This window comes from Colletotrichum tamarilloi (genome assembly GCF_030869305.1).
Source record: "Colletotrichum tamarilloi strain Tom-12 chromosome Unknown Scaffold_106.1, whole genome shotgun sequence".
Classification (NCBI taxonomy): Eukaryota; Fungi; Ascomycota; class Sordariomycetes; order Glomerellales; family Glomerellaceae; genus Colletotrichum; species Colletotrichum tamarilloi.
The window spans coordinates 1-17,643 of record NW_026849489.1 but is presented as its reverse complement, the minus strand read 5'-3'; the positions used below and the strand labels follow the sequence as shown (position 1 = coordinate 17,643).

General features: G+C 50.5%; 7 protein-coding genes across 7 annotated transcripts; 1 reads left to right on the top strand and 6 right to left on the bottom strand.

Moving 5' to 3' along the window:
• Positions 1-94: 94 nt before the first annotated feature.
• On the bottom strand, positions 95-3,249 carry CTAM01_13826 (major facilitator superfamily transporter; the record flags this gene model as incomplete). Its single annotated transcript, XM_060529828.1, has 4 exons — positions 95-1,034; positions 1,092-1,338; positions 1,395-1,719; positions 2,029-3,249. 4 exons carry the CDS (start codon positions 3,247-3,249, stop codon positions 95-97), a joined length of 2,733 nt encoding a protein of 910 aa, XP_060375564.1.
• A 1,162-nt stretch (positions 3,250-4,411) lies between these two features.
• Positions 4,412-5,395, top strand: CTAM01_13825 (uncharacterized protein; the record flags this gene model as incomplete). The annotated part of the gene is made up of 1 exon (XM_060529827.1): positions 4,412-5,395. The coding sequence occupies one exon, from the start codon at positions 4,412-4,414 to the stop codon at positions 5,393-5,395; it is 984 nt and encodes a 327-aa protein (XP_060375563.1).
• Positions 5,396-5,618: 223 nt separating this feature from the next.
• On the bottom strand, positions 5,619-6,584 carry CTAM01_13824 (uncharacterized protein; the record flags this gene model as incomplete). Its single annotated transcript, XM_060529826.1, has 2 exons — positions 5,619-6,058; positions 6,113-6,584. The coding sequence occupies 2 exons, from the start codon at positions 6,582-6,584 to the stop codon at positions 5,619-5,621; spliced, it is 912 nt and encodes a 303-aa protein (XP_060375562.1).
• A 766-nt stretch (positions 6,585-7,350) lies between these two features.
• On the bottom strand, positions 7,351-9,452 carry CTAM01_13823 (uncharacterized protein; the record flags this gene model as incomplete). The annotated part of the gene is made up of 5 exons (XM_060529825.1): positions 7,351-8,600; positions 8,660-8,935; positions 8,996-9,076; positions 9,129-9,206; positions 9,263-9,452. 5 exons carry the CDS (start codon positions 9,450-9,452, stop codon positions 7,351-7,353), a joined length of 1,875 nt encoding a protein of 624 aa, XP_060375561.1.
• A 2,089-nt stretch (positions 9,453-11,541) lies between these two features.
• CTAM01_13822 (vegetative cell wall protein gp1) lies at positions 11,542-13,711 on the bottom strand (the record flags this gene model as incomplete). Its single annotated transcript, XM_060529824.1, has 5 exons — positions 11,542-12,004; positions 12,073-12,381; positions 12,451-12,827; positions 12,892-13,441; positions 13,506-13,711. The coding sequence occupies 5 exons, from the start codon at positions 13,709-13,711 to the stop codon at positions 11,542-11,544; spliced, it is 1,905 nt and encodes a 634-aa protein (XP_060375560.1).
• A 650-nt stretch (positions 13,712-14,361) lies between these two features.
• CTAM01_13821 (uncharacterized protein) lies at positions 14,362-15,960 on the bottom strand (the record flags this gene model as incomplete). Its single annotated transcript, XM_060529823.1, has 2 exons — positions 14,362-15,148; positions 15,233-15,960. The coding sequence occupies 2 exons, from the start codon at positions 15,958-15,960 to the stop codon at positions 14,362-14,364; spliced, it is 1,515 nt and encodes a 504-aa protein (XP_060375559.1).
• Positions 15,961-16,734: 774 nt separating this feature from the next.
• On the bottom strand, positions 16,735-17,418 carry CTAM01_13820 (uncharacterized protein; the record flags this gene model as incomplete). Its single annotated transcript, XM_060529822.1, has 1 exon — positions 16,735-17,418. The coding sequence occupies one exon, from the start codon at positions 17,416-17,418 to the stop codon at positions 16,735-16,737; it is 684 nt and encodes a 227-aa protein (XP_060375558.1).
• Positions 17,419-17,643: the final 225 nt, after the last annotated feature.

Genomic DNA, 17,643 nt, shown 5'->3' with positions numbered 1-17,643 from the left:
TTGTAAGTAATTCGTGATATCCATAGCCTGAAAACTCTATGTGTGACTGTGCTGTGACGTCTATGCGGACTCTAATTTCTGAATGAATACTGCACTACTCCGTTGTGATGCGACCTAAGACGAGCAAAGCAGCAAGATAACAGCTGGCTGAAATAAGGTACGGGATGCCGAGAGCTGCGCCGCCGATCGCTATGCTCTTCACCCATAGAACCATCATCAGTGGTGCGCCTAAAAGCGATCCTGAAGTCTTGACCATCATCACAATCGAAAATATGTGTGACTCTGGGTCCGAGGAGTTGACCGGCTGGTCGTGTCTCTGTGGTGAGATGAAGGGAGACTTGAGCAGTGAGAGCGTGAATACCGGCAGTGCCGAGCCGAGAGCGTAGAGAAACAGTGAGGGTACCATCATCCAGATCCGGCTCGCTACAGCAATCGCCAGAGCACCGAGGATAGAGACAACCAAGCAGATGTTGGCGTAGTGTATGTTCATCCGGTGACTGGCCAGCTCAGGCGGAATATGCCGCAACCTATTCTGTCTCGACCGAAGAATGGCGGGAATGATGACCGTCAGGAGCGTGAAGTTGACGACGGCTTTGGCGGAGAGGAGATAGCCTGTAGACGCAAACGTCCAGTGATAGCGTTTCGAGATGTATTGCACAAGCAACTTCGTGTCCGAGCTTGCGAGCGAGGTGAGGACAAAGCTGATGAGCAGGAGGGTCATGTTGCGAGGATGACCTGCGACGATAGACTTCAAGACGCCGAAGCGCTGGAGGATGGATCTCAGAAGGGATGAATCGGCGTCTTGAGCTTTCAGCACAGGGGATGAGAGGAGAGGTCTCGCTTGGTCGTCCGCGTCAGGGTGGCTGTCAGGTGATTCCTCCAGGAGGGAGATAGCGGGAATGGCCAGAAGAAGGAGAGCGATTCCAATCCAGAACGGAAGCCAGAGAAGAAGACTCATAGATGCTGATGCGAGAGCTGGGCCAAGCAAGTTGACGACATACGACACGGAGCCCATCCATCCGAAATACGTGGCCCTGTGTCACCTTAGTTAACCAGGGTAATGCGCGAGGTCAGGTCGATGGCCTAATCACCTCAGGACGTGGTCGTCTGTCATGTTGGAAGCTATGGCATATGTGATTGAGTTGAAAACACAATCACCGCCTAGGACCGAGAAGAACGGGGATGCGATCATGGCTTTGGTCGGCAAGGTTTGCTCAAAGTACCCCACGATAACGGCCCACGTCAACAAGATGATGCGGGGCACAATGTTGAGGCAGAGGATGGACCGCCGACCGTACCTCTCCGCGAGGAATCCCAGCGGAACCGTCATGATGAAGTCTGGATGGACGTCAGTCGAAGAGCGAATGCCTGCCAGTGAGATTCTGCGCGCTTACCACCCACGATCCACGCCGTTTCCATAGTCCCTTGAATCCAGGCAAGACCCTGCTGCACATCGTCCACCTTGCAAAAACCTTCTGCAACATTGCCATCTTTGTCGATTACCGAAGGATCTGTGACTGCGTAATGCTCGCGGCAGAGGCGGCGTTCAATGACTCTGCTGAGGGGAAGCTGGTAGAGACTGGCGGCCAGATTGACCAGGAGTACTAGTGCGAGGAGAGCCCAAATGCCACTTCTGCGCGGTTTGCGGGAAGACCTCAGATTAATGGAATCATCATGTGCATGGCTAGCATTCACAGGATCTGGTGAAGGAGGCATGGTCTACTCGACCCTCCTATATCGGTGGTTGACTGATTTGGTTTGATGAGGAGACCAAGACGATTCAGCGAACTTCTGGAATGGCGCCCATGAATGATGACTAAGCTTGTTTACGGGCATCGCGCCGCCGTGTATTTTCACCACGATTCTTCAAGGTACATGTGACTACTCTACACGCATTTCAATGTGTTTTCTCTGATTCTAGTCATGACTCGAAGCATCATATGCTAAGAACCGGCGGAAGACTACGGACTGCGGCAAGCAGAAGTTGCCAGGACTGTAATCATATTGTCACTGTCTGCATTCACTCACCTCCCGCCAAAGTACGCAATCCCTGCTGAAGGAGGTGAGAGTAAGCGCAGACTTGATCCCCCTGGAATATGAACTCCTATAGATGACCATATCTTGAGGCAGGGTTTCCGACCGTGCATCCAAGTCGGCGTTGAAATCTTCGAACCATATTTCAGGTCGATGTGCAGTCCCGCCATCCGTTTCTTCCAGAATGCGTAACTCGCGCAAAGAAGATGGAAGCGAACCCAACAAATCCTCGGGCCGCACAGTCTCGATGCTCATGGTAAGAGATTCGAGTTTGTGGAGACTCTTCAGCTTTGCAAAGGGAAGAGTCTTGCCAGATATCAATATGAGACTCGTCAAAGTGTTACGATGCTTTGCAATGGCCTCCATGATGGATGCTTCTCGTGAGAAGCCATTAAAAACAAGCTCTAGATGGCGTAGCATGGTGAAGTTCGAGGTCATTGATTGGAAGTGCCGTGTACTGAGATTGGTGCGCCGTAGAATGAGACTGGTGAGGTTCGGCGGAAGGGTGAAAACGGACATAGGGTCGTCGCAAAGATCAAGCCGAAGTCCTTGAAGGTTTGGCGCGCAGTGCAAAATAGACTTGAACTCGTCCATAGTACTGAGGCCTGGTTGCATCAAGTGAAGGTGTCGAAGATTATTGAAGAGGATTGGCTTAGTTGTCTTGTTCGGCTCGGGGATCATGTCAAAGGGTTGTCGATAGACGCCGCGTTTGGGTTCAAACATCAACTCAACGGATTCGGCGTTCTGTGCCAGTAACATGGCGACTTCCACGAAGACGTTGATGTTCCAGTCATACTCGTACCAATCGGGTCGTATCTCGAGACCTACATCTTGGATGATGCCAGAAACGAAATCGGCATCTTCAAGATCAATGAGACGCGTTACTGCACGGTGGGAATATCCTTCAAGGCGTTGTGATCTTGCCTCAATTGTGAGTCTTCGGGTGTACTGAGCGCAGTGAGGCCGTGCTTTCCAACACTTGAACAGTGATATGAACTTCTTTACACTCGCATTTGGAATGTAAATGTGTCGGTGAAGGACCGGCTCAGCAATCTCACGGAGACTGCGGCATGTCTGGCAGAGTATAGCCGACGTTGGGTTGGAGTTGAAAGGAGGGACGTAAAACTCCAAACTAGGTGGTTCTGGTGGGTTGTCGGCGAGTTTGGCTAAGACCTGTTGCAAAACCTCCAGTGGAAGAGACAGTAATGATGCCATCCCTTGGAAGTAGGATCTCAACGATCAAGGTCAAGATCCAGAGCGAAACAGAGCCCGTACGTATGTGTGCTCCTTCGCCGGCGGCAAAGACTTTGTGCCAACTAAATGTGATTATTGATGGCAGAGATGTTGCTTTCTATGACGGTTGAGGTGAACACTGAGAAAAGAACAGAAGGATCATACGAGAGGGCTGCAATCAATTTTAAAGGTCTCATTTCGAAGGATTCATGGGCCCCTCTGCCAAGCTGAAAGTCGTTGGTTGATCCCAGCATGGCTAATACTCCGGTGTCTGCTCTAATCAGCTGCCCGAGTCAAGTGGAGCATCGTCAGGAGATCGCTTCCCCGGCTTCAACTATCATAGGTGGAGAGTGGATGCACGTAGCCGTCCCTAGTGGGCTCATTGTGCATGGCCAGACCATGCATTTCGCCGCAATTGGGGGTTCGGATCCTGCAAGTGACATTGCCATCCACGGTTCTGGGAATTAAGTCCTAGTCAAGCTCTTTAGTTGCGGGTGTGAATGACTTCAAATTTGAAATGTGAATTGCTAGTAAACTCGATCCTGTGAGTTGTAAATAGTGGTTATCCTAACACAAGTTAGGGTGGGTGCCCGTGCCGCCCCCGGAGTGCTTAAGCCGTAGGTCGGGTATCACATCAAGTAAAACTCCGGATCTGAGGGCGGAGGGTCGTAATTCCCAAGATAGCATTAGCCAAGTATGAATCAATCAGGCTGTTCATTCAGGGTTTTGATGTTCGCATGTTGGCAAGTTATTCAAACTTGTGAAGTCTTGTTTCCTCGAATCTACAAAGGCAGTGCAGTTTGTTTCTATTGACGCCTCGGCCATCCACTATTATGAGTTAACATGGGTCGGATTAGTTAGTGAACACTCCCGAAAGGGGAAGCTCGGGGACGAGTTTCGATGTTGAAGAATAACTGTCAACAGCATATGCCCCAAGATTATTTCCCCGAAAACTTCCACCGCAACACACTTCACTCCAGAAGAAACCTCGGTATCAAGTTACTAATACTGACCGATCAAGTGATTACGAAGTGGCGTATTTAAGGGACCCGATTCTCGGGTTGCGTTCAAGACTAATTGACACTTCTCACAACACATCACCTTGACTCTAGATCGCATCACCATTCTTCCAATCGCTTCGAACATGACATCCCCTCATCTATCCAAGATGTCACCGTCGCGCAGCTTTATTAAACCAGGCATTGCTGGCCTCACGACCGTAGCTCTCATCGGTTCATACTTTCATGAACTCCCAAAGCGTGAAAGCATGGATTTTACCGTCGACCCGACCTTCGATCTTCCTCGACCACCAACAGATCTTCCATACAAGAAGACCAGCAATATCATTTGCATGGTATCAATGACGGCAATCGGGCTTTCAGCAGTTCTTCTCGGCGCAAGAGATGCTCTACGCTCCCGCACTCTTTTGCCTCTAGTTCTTCCACTTAGTGGCGCAATGATTGCGTTCCCCGAGACTTTCATCGACGTCCTGGGATGCATTTACTACCCATGGACCGACCAGAATGCTTCCTTGCACATTCTTGGTCGTGAGATGCCGCCGTGGATACCAATCTGGTTCGGATACGCCTCGTTGATGCAGATGAACCTCCAGCTTTTGACCAACAAGACGTCGACGAGGACTCTGTGGTATTTCTTAGGCCTGATGATGGTCTCAGACCTCATTGTGGAGGAGATTCTCCTGCCAATGGGAGTTTATCACTACTACGGAAACCAGCCACTGGTTGTTATCAACAGATTTCCTTGGTGGTGGATGGCTTCCAACTCCATTGGCGTCTTTCTTGCCACGGCACTCGCCTACCGGTACCGATCTTACCTCGTGGGCTGGAAGGTTCTCACTGTTCTGTTTCTGACTCCGATGTCGGTTGGTGGTATCTACGGCTTCATCTGCTTCCCGGCCTGGGTTACCGTTAACGGGGACTACGGCTGGCTCGTGACTCAACTGCTTGGGCTTTTGACAATGGCCCTGGGTTTCGTAACATTTGCTATCATTCTAGAGATGGTGCTTGGAAAGAGCCCATTCAACTTGGACTCGAAAGATGACTCAAGCCGTCTGCCTAGGACCTCCGACGAATCCTCGGACGATGCCTTCCAAGACGGCGAGTTCTGAGCATTCGTGCGTTGCTCCCTATGCACACAACTCAAGCAATCACGTATGGCGCAGCGCGTTTTGATCGAGCCAAAAAATACCGCACTCTCACTTCGTTTAGGTTGATTTCAGATTGATACCACGCTTGTACGATAATAAAGACAGAACTCAGAACATTGCTGCTCAGATCGGGTATTTTTGGAAATAGATAAATTCTTAGAAGATATGACCCAAGTAACACCCGCTACTGGTTGCCCTCATTTCGCTTCTGCACCCAGCTGTCTGCCAACCCTCTTGCATAGATTTCCTCCTGGCTCATGGAAGGTCGAGGTACGGAGTTGGGGGCCCTCATTTCTCCTCTTCCTCCGCGAGCTTCAGATGCCCGTATGGCGGCTTGAACACTTCCCGAAATTTGTCCAAGAATCTCTGGAGTTGGCGGCAGTGTAAATTGGGCTTGACGATAGACATCCATTTCAGCCCCAATAGAACCGTACGGACTGACTCGGCTCCAAAGGTCATTTGAATCCCGGATCCTACCCCCGAGTCCTACGGCATCGAAAGGGTGAGTGAAATAGTGGTCTTTGCGTTCGAGACCGATGATTTGAGGGTATGGTGCGTTTGGGGGAAGCAACATCAGGCTTCCATACATTCTGTTGACTTCTTCAGTCTTTTCACGCAGTCGCAATAGCATATTTGGTCCGTTGCTTGAAGTTTCTTAACTCGACAGATGGGACTCACTGCTGCTGCTGCTCGCCTGAGCATTGGTGCTAAAGGTATCGCCTACTAGATACCCGTTAGAATCAACTCTAGTCTTACGCGACAGTGCGCTTCTCAGATGAGCTGGCATGTATTCTAGAGGCACAGTAACTCGATGATTACCCCATTGTTGACAAGCAAAGCCGATGTTCGCGGCTTCAGCATTGTTCGGCTCTTGAATACACGCGTCGCAAACCTTCTCGCAATGAAAGTGGTGAAACCAGTGGGCATGCGGACAGCGGGCTTCTGAGCTAACTGCAGGGTTGAAGACGGTTTCGCGCGGTTCGTGTCGAACCCATGCAGGACAACGGGACCAATTGCCCCTGACATCGACGCTTAGTACATGTCCTTGCCCTGGGACGAAGACCTCTTTCGTCACAGAATGCTTATTGGTACGCAGGCAGGCGATGTTGCCGCAAGGATTATAGTATATGATTTTGAGACGTTGACACATGCTGATGGTGGTCGTTGGCCTGTGAATTGCGAGATACGGTGCGCAGACTTGGAAAAGTTGGACAATGTTGTGAACTGAAGGGTGACGTTTGCAAATTGTTTGAGGATGTTCTGGACCAACAAAAACGGGAAATATCGAGCTGCCATCATGCTCTGATAGATGTGACTTCTGAATACTCTCTCCCGCTGTAAAGTCCTGAAGATAATTGTTCTCCAAGTGATCTCGATACCGACAAAGACAACATCGAGTCCTCCTTTGTCAGCACGCACTCTTTCTTTCCAGAGCCTTGAGAGAGTTGTCGTTGCCGGCCGTCGAGTCTTGACCGGGGACCTTTGAACAAGGAGGAATAAGAAGGGATTGTTCTGCCGAGATAAAGATATACACGAATACATCTTTCAGACTGGATGTTCATACCTTACAAGCTACCTACTTACAATACCCATGTTGCTGGCAAGCAATCATAGGAGCCAACGAAGGTGACAGATCATAAGGTAAATCACGTCACAATCAAGCGTTGCGGAGTTTACTAATCCATCTAATCGATGCTTCTTCGATGAGTCACTCAATGTTGTCTCTATTAATCTTTTTAAGACTACTTATTGCCTGGTCCTTTGAGGCGGCAATTTTGGGTATCGCATGTCCTTTTCCCGACTACTCCATGGTACCAACGCCAAATGCAAGTAAGCCAATACCTCAGAATCCTATGAAAAAGCCACCAATGACCTTCTTTTCTCGAAGCCGTGTACACACTGTTTAGTCTCCGTTCTCAGAAGACACTTCCCCAAGGCCGTGAGTCGCGAGATCTTCTCTCCCAGCTTCCTCTTCTAGGTCGACGGCGCTCCTCTCGTCTCAATCTCTCATACTCGTCCCGCTTGGCGAGCTCAGCAAGAAGAATATCCTTTTGCTCTCTCTCGCCGGCGAGTATCGATTGCAGGAGATCAACCTTCTTGATAAGCTCATCCACCTTGATGTGATCGCCCTTAAGCTTTCGTTCGAGCTCCTCGATGGTACGGACGAGCTTCTCAATCTCGCGTTGTCGTCCTTCGTGAATGTGATGATTGTTGCGCTCGATGCGCAACTCATCCTCGAGAATCTCGACTTTGCGTACGAGATCTGCGATTTGTCTAACGTATTCATCCGACTTTGGATGTCGGAGTCGCTCCTCTGCCAACAAAACCTCGAGATCATCGATTCTACGGCCGAACTCGATCGCTTTGCGCTCCCAATGCTCGCTTCTCTTGACTTCTCTGTCCAGATCTAGCAATAGGCGAGCGTTGCGATCTTCGAGTTCCTTTCGCCAGATGCGGTTGTCGTCTGGTGAAATGAAAGTGGTCCGCAGAATGCGAATCTCTTCTCTGCTTTCGTTTAGCCTAATGAGGCATTCATCGTAATCTCTGATCAGCTTGTCGTAACGAAGTTGCATATCATCGAAATGTGGATGGTGGTGATCGTGATGCTCGTGAATATGCTCGTGTTGCCGTTCTCTCAACCTCTTTTCGAGGTGTTTGATGCGGTCGAAGAGATCGCCTCTTGAGTGCTCGTAGCATATCCTGTCGGCAGTAACGTCGCAGTAGTTGATACAGCCATCGATCTTGCAGCAATGATCTGCACAGTAGCCGAACTGCAGTCTGGCAATCTTGCGACAGCCAGGTCTCTTGCACTCGTGATCACCACAGTACTCTCCTCCCTTCAAGCACGGCTTTTCGCAGCTCTTCCAGTGGCATCGATGTTTGTGACAGTGGACACCGAACTCAGATACCTCGTTGCAGCCAGCTATCGTGCAAGTGTGTCTCCGGCAAAAGGGACGGAAGCCACCCCCATCGATAGCAACAGCGACAGCGTAACATCTCGATGCGCCGCATCCGTGGTCTCGACAGAACACTCTCTCCTTGTCAAGCTCGTTGTCTCGGAAATTGACACACCCCTCGAATGTGCACTTATGGATGGCGCAGCAGCGAGTGCCAGGTATCGTCAGTTTGTCGCAGTCTTTGTACGTGCAGCGGAATTCACCATAGTCTGCCTTCTTGTCAATTCCTCGAACTACTGGGGATGTGAGTAGTAGCTAGTTGACTCACGGTGTTCGCAAAAGTCCCAAAGACCGCCATCTGGACGTCTGAAGCGGTGGAATTTGCAGTTCTTGACGATGCACCGTTGATGATTGAAGCACCGATGGTCTGCGTATATCACCTCTCGACAATTCAGCTCTCGGCAAATTCGCGAGTGGTGGTCGGCGCAGAACTCGGAGTTGGATATCCTCCTCTCGAAGCAGCTTCCGACTCGGCATCGATGGTCGGCGCAGTAGCCATACAGCTTGTCTCTAGTCTTGTAACAGTCCTCGACGAAGCATTTGTCTATTCAAGATGCATGTCAACGTCATAGTTTTGGATGTGGTGTAAGTGGGTAGAACTCACGGTCCGGACACATCCACGGGAGTGGCACATTCGAGGGGCAATCTCCGGTCCGAACACAGCCCACCACTCCGCATCTCCGGTCTGCTCTGAATGTTAGGAATTATCGCAAAACGAGAGCGAGAAGTAATCTCACGTTCACTGCAAAAACGATGCTGAGGGTCCTTGGGACGGTTGCACATTTCTAGACCGAGCACGCAGAATTTGCACGTATCTGGGGAGGGAGTATTAGCTTGTGCGATCTGGGCCTAGGGTGATATCTATACTTACGATCAACGCAGAAATCAGAGTAAATTCTGATATCCGGTCTCAGGGGATCGTTGCGGATGAAAGCATGTTTCCTGGAGCAGCCATCGACATGGCACGTTCTTTCGTATCTGTACTCTGCGCAACTGTCGCAGCTGCACCTCGAGGATCTTGACGAGTGCCTCGAAGATGAAGACGAGGACGAGAACGACATCGTGACCATACTCTAGGGAGGCAAAAAACACTTGATGCCCTACTAATGCGACTTTGAATCGATCAGTCGCTGAGTCGGGTGCCTGAAGCAAACTGCCGAACCTCCGGGTTTTGTTGGTGTCGGTATTGGTTTTGATGGTGATGCAGGTTGTAAGTTACAAGTAGGTACACTAGCTGCAGGTACCGAGCGAATGTGTGGAAGAGGAAAGAGGAAAAGGAAGAGCTGCAGGGGAAAGGCTGCGCGAGGTCTTTTGAGAGAAAGGGCACTTTGAAAGGAGGTCAGAGTGAATGTGAGAGAATATGCCCGGGTGAAGGAGGCCGAGTGGAACAAGGGCCCCGTGAGGCGTGACAATAGCTTCATCCCAACTTTCTGTGAGGTGGTGTGGCTCAGCTTTATCCAGATACTCCCAGGTAAAGAGAAACGCTCGGCCACGCGACCTGCATTTATCGTTGTCCTACCCCTCCATGCCCTCTCACCTCTTTTGGCTTTTTGCCAATTCCAGGCTCTTCATCGTAATTGTAACTTTTCGGTGAAGGTGAGAGTCAAGCAAACCAACAAGCCAATAGGAAATTGTTATTCTCGTCAGCGGAAGCGTCATCTGAAGATGGGAATGGAATTCCTATTGGTTGCGTCTATAGCGTTTTTGGCACGCTCCCAAATTCCGAATTTGTAAATGGAAAAACCCGCGCAAAGGTGAAGTTGACTCATCGTAAGGCAGCTTCCGACATTCACTACTTTGGACGAGGCAGCCCGGATTCAGCCGACGGTTGCGAGAACTTCATTATGCCTCTTGATACTGTCGCAACATTGACAAGCCAGGTGTCGCCTTGCTCTTCTCGATACCCGGAGTGAAGTTGAGAGTTGTGGAGATCAGCGGATGCGACACCAGATGCAACGGCCGACGGTGAAATGGTAAGATCCACATCTTCGGTAGAGTCTAGAGACGAAAGTGAGCTGGCCAAGGGGACAGACGCCGGACAAGACGTAGACGAAACGAAGCTAGGCTGACAGCTGGTCGGCCTGTGCCAAGCGAAGAAGTTTAAACGATGCGCGATAGCGGGATGTAACCGGAGCAGTGCGAGGGAGGCCCCGGGGAACGAGATCCAAATCGAAAAAGGCTTGCATGGATGACGCTGGTAAGCACCAGCCACACGTGGCCCTTGGGGCTAACTGATGGAGGGCGAGGGCTCGCTCAAGGGTCTCAGATAATCACATGGTGGAGGGGGGAGGAAGTGGCATGCGCCCTGCAGACTAAGACACTAGGAGAACACAGGAGGAAGCGCAAATGCAGGACCTGACTGGATGATGGCGTCAAGGGGCCTCAAGCTAACGCTGCATTCTGCCATTTTTGTTCCGGGAAGTGTCCTGAAGAGAACAATGGAAGAGAAAACTACTTTTGGAGTGTTCATCAGCCACAGGAAGCCCCCACGCCGAGCTCTTTGACAATACATGTACGGAGTACTTGATGTATGTTTCTCCAAAGACAGCTGAGCATTAGCTGCAGCTTGGTGAAAGTTCAGGTCGTTAATTTTTCGGCTTTGAGTCGTCTTTGCAGAGAGATTCTGGTCCAAAGAAGGACGCCTTGACCTCCAACGCCACTAACAATCAGCCGACAAAAGCCGCGATCACTAAGAGCCAACCTGTCAATACAACTTCAAAGATCATTTCAGTTGCCCCGCCTTTCACTAAGAATTACAACTCAGATTGAAAAAGAGGAGAAGTAAGGTTACGGGTACAGCTCTACGGACGACTGCCCAGCAAAGTGATTCAAGGCGCATTGCTCGTAAAACAGACAGTCCTCCGGACCGGTGCGAATGTCAAAGCGCTCGAGTGTTTCTCGGAAGTAACGAAAGTAAGCAAAAGGGCTCAGGGCCTATTCTGCTCTTTGCTCGCCTATTCGCCTTTACTTCTCCGCCTACCAAGGGCGAGAACGCCAAGGACCTGCAGACCCTTCCTTCACATGTCCGAGAACTAGGTCGAGTTGGGTTTGAGAAGAGCCCAAAGAACGCTTAATTGACTGACAACCCATTGCGACACTTGACAAGTACTGGCGTCGGACCGCTCCATTCGCTGCTCCCCACAGACCCTTTCAGACTCCGGGCCCGACAACTTGACCGACGAGGTCCTCAAGCACAGACGCAGCCTTACGCAAATCCGGAGCTTCGCCATACCACCGCTGCAGAGCCCATGTGGCCGCGTCGACTCCCTGTCTCCATCGCTCGGGCAGCCGAGAGAACCTGTTGCTCTTGACTGCGGCCAGAAGTAAGAGAGCACGGGTCATTGCCGCTCTGGCCATGAACCATGTTCCGTGATGGCGATGGTGAGGGTTAGCGTCAAGCAGCAGCTCAAGTGAGAGCTCGAGGCACTTCTCTGCTAATGGCATGACGCGGGGTATCCAAGGATCATCCGCCGGTTGGTGAACCACATAGTACAAGAAAGGCCGATGGATCCATTCGCGGCAGCTCGTGGCTCGGTTTTGGATAAAGTGTACCAGCTCGTTATTTGATGGCTCTCGATTTTGCCAATGTATCTGAGAGGGTATGTGCAAGCACCTGAGCATGCATTAGCGAACGTTTCGGACCAAACACGAATCCGCGCCGGGCGATATGGAGATTTTTACCAGAGGTTGATGTGCTCGTCAAATTCCTCGCTCTTCTCGAGCACTTTGGCTATGTCTCGGGTCCATGCCTGCTCTCCATTGTATCCAAATATCGATATAGCACGATTGATCATCCTTCTCGACGATATCTCAGCCAGGTAATAGAACCAACTCTTTTCCTCCTCTGGCTGGATATCATCTTCCAAGATATCTAACGCGCTTGGCTGAGCTGCAGGAGATGCGACTTCAGACGGAGGCGAGGGGAATAAGTCTGGATATCCTAGGCCAGTGATGCCGCTTGGTGGCAATGGTATCTCACATCTGAGCTCGCTGAGTGTCGACAGTCAGCTGCCATAGGTTCTCCTTCCATCTTGAGGAGAAGGTTCCTGCTGGACTTACCATTCCGACTTCATGCATGACCAGTAAAGGCGTTGCTCAAGGCGCCGTGTCTTCTGAGAGATACTTTGCCAATTCCGCCTTTGGGCCCTCCGCCAGTATAGGTTCTTGAATTGAACGCTGGCTTGATTGAAGTAGAACCAGCCCTGAAGTGGACGAAGTGAGTACATCTCGAACACTGCACAGAAGAACAGGCATTGAATCTGAAGTAAGGAGGGCTCAAGTAGTCCCAGCCGCTTCTTGGCTGCGAGATAGTAGGCCTGGGCTGTATCTGGATCCGTCGTGGTCGATACTGACGAGCGCATCGATTCGGGCGTACTATTGAAGTTGATCTCGGATTGAAATGGGCTTGCAAGGCAGGCGAGTGCACATGCAATCAGCTCAATGAGAAGCTTCATCAGCATGGTAACGGTCGTGGGAATATTGAACAGGCCGAGGACTCACGACTAGACACGACGGTCCGTCCCATCGGGGACCGTTCTCTACTGTATCCTTGACGTACGCTTTGAAGTCGGTCACGTCAAGAACTGGATTCTTCACATGCACGTATGCCAAGAACTTCTTGGACAGCACCGTGAAGTCGTCTTCCTGAACTCCCCGCCCTAGGTTCCGACTTCTGACAGGTTGAGATCGATGTGAAGACTCTGCGTCACCATCCTCTAACTCCAAAATAAAAGACTCCGTCTCGGGTGCATATCCCCTAAAGATTGGCCATCGCAGAATGGCCTCGCAATTAGACCTAGCAGCGGCAGAGTCTGGGATGTCGAGGCGGATCATGACTTCGTCCTCGGGTAGATCATCAGAAGGATGACTTAGATTCTCGTCAATAGTGACGCTTGTATTAGTTTGAGGCCCATGGATCGATGTTGGCGATAGTGTTGAGGGAATGGGGGGAGCGCTAACTACTTGCGCGGCTGGTAGTTCCGGACGAGTCTCAAGCAGAGAAACAACATGATTGAGGCGGTCCAAAATTGCCAAGCTCGCGGGATCGAATCTGTACTCTAAGTAAGACCAAGCCGGTCTGGAGCATTTCCTCCAGGCACGAAGAGAGCACTCACGTTGAGAAGTCATTCGAGGTGTCGGGGTATGTACATTGTCCGCCGTTTCGCTGGCAAAAGCCGCATGCTGGCCGGACATTGTCACATTTCGTTTTACGGACCCGACAGGGCCCACACGCCGCAACAGCACGCCGTCTCTGGTACATGCCCGAGGTCCGGCGCCGCTTGTTGGACGTTTCAGGCGCCTCATTGCCTGCATCGGACATTGTGGGATGTTCCACAAGGCCTTCTGTGGGGTTGTAGATATACTGATACGGGTGAGAGATCTACCCAGATACCAAATTCGACAATGATTCGTTTTCGACGTGTTTGTTGGCTTGATGGAAATGGGTGACAATTCCCAAATGAGAAGCGCGGGGAGTAGCGGAGTTATGAAGGTGAGGAAAAGCGAAACCGATACCAGGGTCCACCCGACTAAATTAATGGGGATTTTCGTTGCTTTTGGCTAGCTCTCTCGCTGCTTTGAGTTGGGGTTCATTCACTGTGGCGGATGGTCTATACTTGTAGACCATTTGGTGATACCGAAGGCAGTTTCCGCTTTCCAAGGACCTTGGCGTCTCATGAGATGAGGTTGTGAAATTTTTTGCTTTTATTGATTTTTTGTTGCTTGTTGTGTAGCTTTAGATGGCCATTAAGAACTAGAAAGACCATAGGAGAGGGTTATCAGTCTCGAGTATTATTCCGATTGAATAACTAAACATCCTGTATTCTAGTCTCTGTGATTGTGCACCAAGTTCCAGTCCCTTTAACAGAATTTGACTCTAATTTCGGGACCTCGTATTTATTGGTTTGCGTTACTTTCAAGACATTCTCAACTTTCCTCATTAACCTAGGCAGGATATGTCAAAACCAAAAGCTATTTTGGTGGGCAGGTCTCTTGAGGCCTCCCCGGGGGTATCGGTTGGATCTCCGCGTGCTCAACGGTAACGGCTGTGACGATGTCCATCTGAATATACGGACCTTCCACAATGACTGGTAATGTATGATCGTGCACTTCAACCGCGCTCACTCTAGGCGTCTCGTGCATGTTGGCGTACGATCTTCCCCAGCCTCTCTGCCCGCCATGTTTCCACCACCACCATTCCTTGCGACCGCCGCTGGGAACAATACTTGGCGCAGGCACTCTTCTACTCACAGGACCACTGATGATTACAGTGTGTCCATAATCTCGTATTGGTGTTCTGACAAAGGCGAACTGGTCCAAGCCCGTATTATGTGCGTCTTGTGGCTCGCTAAACACAATGGTTGTTATCCATAGTATTGAGTTGAAGAGCCCGTTTGCAGCCAAGATGGACCCCGCGAAAGCAAAGTATAATATTCCAAGGTCAATGCCCAGTAGAGAAGTAATGCGGCCGATGATTAAAGGCGTGCTGCAAGCGACGTATACGAAAGGGTACGCAAGAAAGGCTGGGTGGTAGCCTGAGGGCCGTCGAACTTCCGGGCTATGACCGGGTTCGAACCCTGATTCGGAAGCTTCGCTTTGTGACGCTCTCTTTTCCGGCAGGTGACGACAACTTCGTTTTTGACGCCATAGAGTAAAGAAGACGAAGGAATAGAGGCTCAGTGTGAGGGCGATGGAGACGATGACCCAGAAATAATGAGCCCAAAACCGCCACGATTCATACGATGTAGAAATCCAACACCTGTACCGATGTTGAATTAGTGTGAGAACTCTTGGGAGCCGGAGCTGCTATGATCAAAGCAAGGGAGTGCTAGATCTTATTTACCAGACATTGGCCCTCATGAAGAAAGACTCCTGAGGAACTGCTGGGTGGATCTCCGAAAATATTACGCCTGCTCCGTTGATACTAAAGTCGAATATCCAGAGGAACCCTATCGAAGTATAGATGGTCCACGGTGGTGGCTTATAACCCAAGCCTACTGTCAAAAAGGTGTTAATCGAAATAACCGCCAGGAATAGGCTTGCTGCCAAGTTACTGGTCGACCCCAGCCAGCCCTGAGCCCAGCAGACCGATGAAGGTGCAAAGATGCCGTCAGCTGAGACCCAGGATATACTGAGTGCGTAGGCAACAGCCTCCATCATGTCTGCTAGCAGGAGGTTATAAATGAGAATGGGGAAAGGATTACGGGCTTCCTCAACCTCTTGCTCTTCTCGATTCCTGGGAGCACTAGCAGCCTCTACCGCTTGCTCTTGTGACGTTGCTAGTCTATCGAGCTCCTCAATCCGGGCAAATCCGCTAGTGCCCGCACAAGGAGCATCTAGCCCTAGAGAGAGGTCCGGTAGATCGGTAACATCGGCATCTTGTGGTCGTGTACTTCGTTGCCTGGGGGCCGGGTGAGTTTTCCGGTATGCCAGTAACTTGTATGTGATGAAGAGCCAGAGTCCCGTTGTGGCTATGGCTGAGAGGAACGAGAAGATAGTGAGTACAATTAGTCCACGGCGGTGATAGTCCGGAAGTGGTGCCAGCGTCCCCCGTTGTGCCGCGGCTGACATGACAGTCTGACTTCTCCAAAGAAGAAGGCCGTCGGTCAGGCTGTATCCCCTGGGCAGAATCTACGTGCACCCGCCACGTGGGACACATGAACATATATGTTCCTGTTTAGCTGGGCCTGACCTTCCCCTCAAATCCTCTCCAAAGTCAAAAGGAACACTTGACTCGTGCGTTACATTGATGCTCAAAGGCCCGTGGTCGAGAATGTCGAATTCGAGGGCTTCGCAGTCCATGGAGGAGGTTAAAGCCGAAACTCTGTTCGACAAACGCCAATAAGGATAGTCTGTTCTGTGCGAGCCTACCCAACTTACATTGTTACAAACTCTAAGCCCCGTGGCATATCCCTGGGGTGTTGTTTCACAGAACCTGATCTCGCGCTATGTAGTGCGAATCACAACCCAAATACAGGTTCTTCAACAATGACGGAAGACTAAAACAGGCTGGAAGGCAGAAAATTGGACCACTTGTAGATCTGTTCTGTGGTGCATCTCGAAGTCGATGAATAAGTCGCATGGACCACATCCGCGGAGATACGCGCCGCTCGGTAGACATGGGTTCCCAAGTGTTGGTATGCGTGGTGCCTGAACCTGACGTCCTCGTGGCATGATAAGCATCATTCTTGATACACAAGATGGAATTGCTTGACTAGTGAATTTTCGATATGTGATCCGGGTGATCCGGTATTCCCAATAGCAGCATTACTCTAGTGAAGAATGGAGAAACAGATGTGCGTTCATGAGTCTCATACTGTCCGCTGATGTGCCTTTCTAGCCTGCTTATGCCAACACGATCCCCTGACATTGAAGACCCTTCATATTCTTTTTGATAGCCCGGAATCCAAACCATGTCATCGTCATACCAGTGAGAAAGATTGCAGACGAAGTCAAGGCCACCCATATCACGCTTTGCACGTAGCCCTTTGTCCAACCTCTTCTCGCTGCGCTCTGTAAATCATCGACATTCAACATGTCGACTCCCTCGCTTGTCAACACTTCCCAGACGTAATCGCGGTAAGAGATTGGCCAGCTTGGCAGGTCCCAATACCGAGATTTGAGGCCTGACCACTTTGCAGTACTGATCTGCTTCCGTAGCTTTGCAAGTTGCTCATTACTGAAGCCGGTGCGGACTGATCCGATACTTTGTTGAAATGATACGGATGTGTAATAGGTGTCTTCCTCATGCCACAGCTGAGAGGTAAAGTAGCCATACTCATTATACTGGCGCCAATTATCCTTGGGAAGTTGGTCCAACGGCGCGTCGAGGAATGTGTCGTGATACTGATGATAGAGCTCATTCGTTGGCCAGTGGTTTATCATGCGATCTTCCATAAGATTGCCCGTACCCACGACGGTGACAGGACCCGGCCATATATCTTGCCTGAGTCTGAAGCCCGGCTCGGTATGTATTACCTCGTAGCGTGTCAGGAAGAGCTTTTCCCGTAGGGATCCAAGCTGCTCCATTACCACTGGCCACGTCTTATAAGTCAACATACCCACTTCCTGGCACCCCCTGTTTCTGGCACCCACAAAAACGCGAAAATCCACCACAACCCAATGCCCACCCCCAACCTCCTTTTATCACAACATTTTCAATTCGCGTCCAAATGGGCTCATCTTTTGCACATGTCTTCTTCTATATATAATGCCTCAATATACCGAAGATCAGCTTCGTCAGGCTCTCGAGGA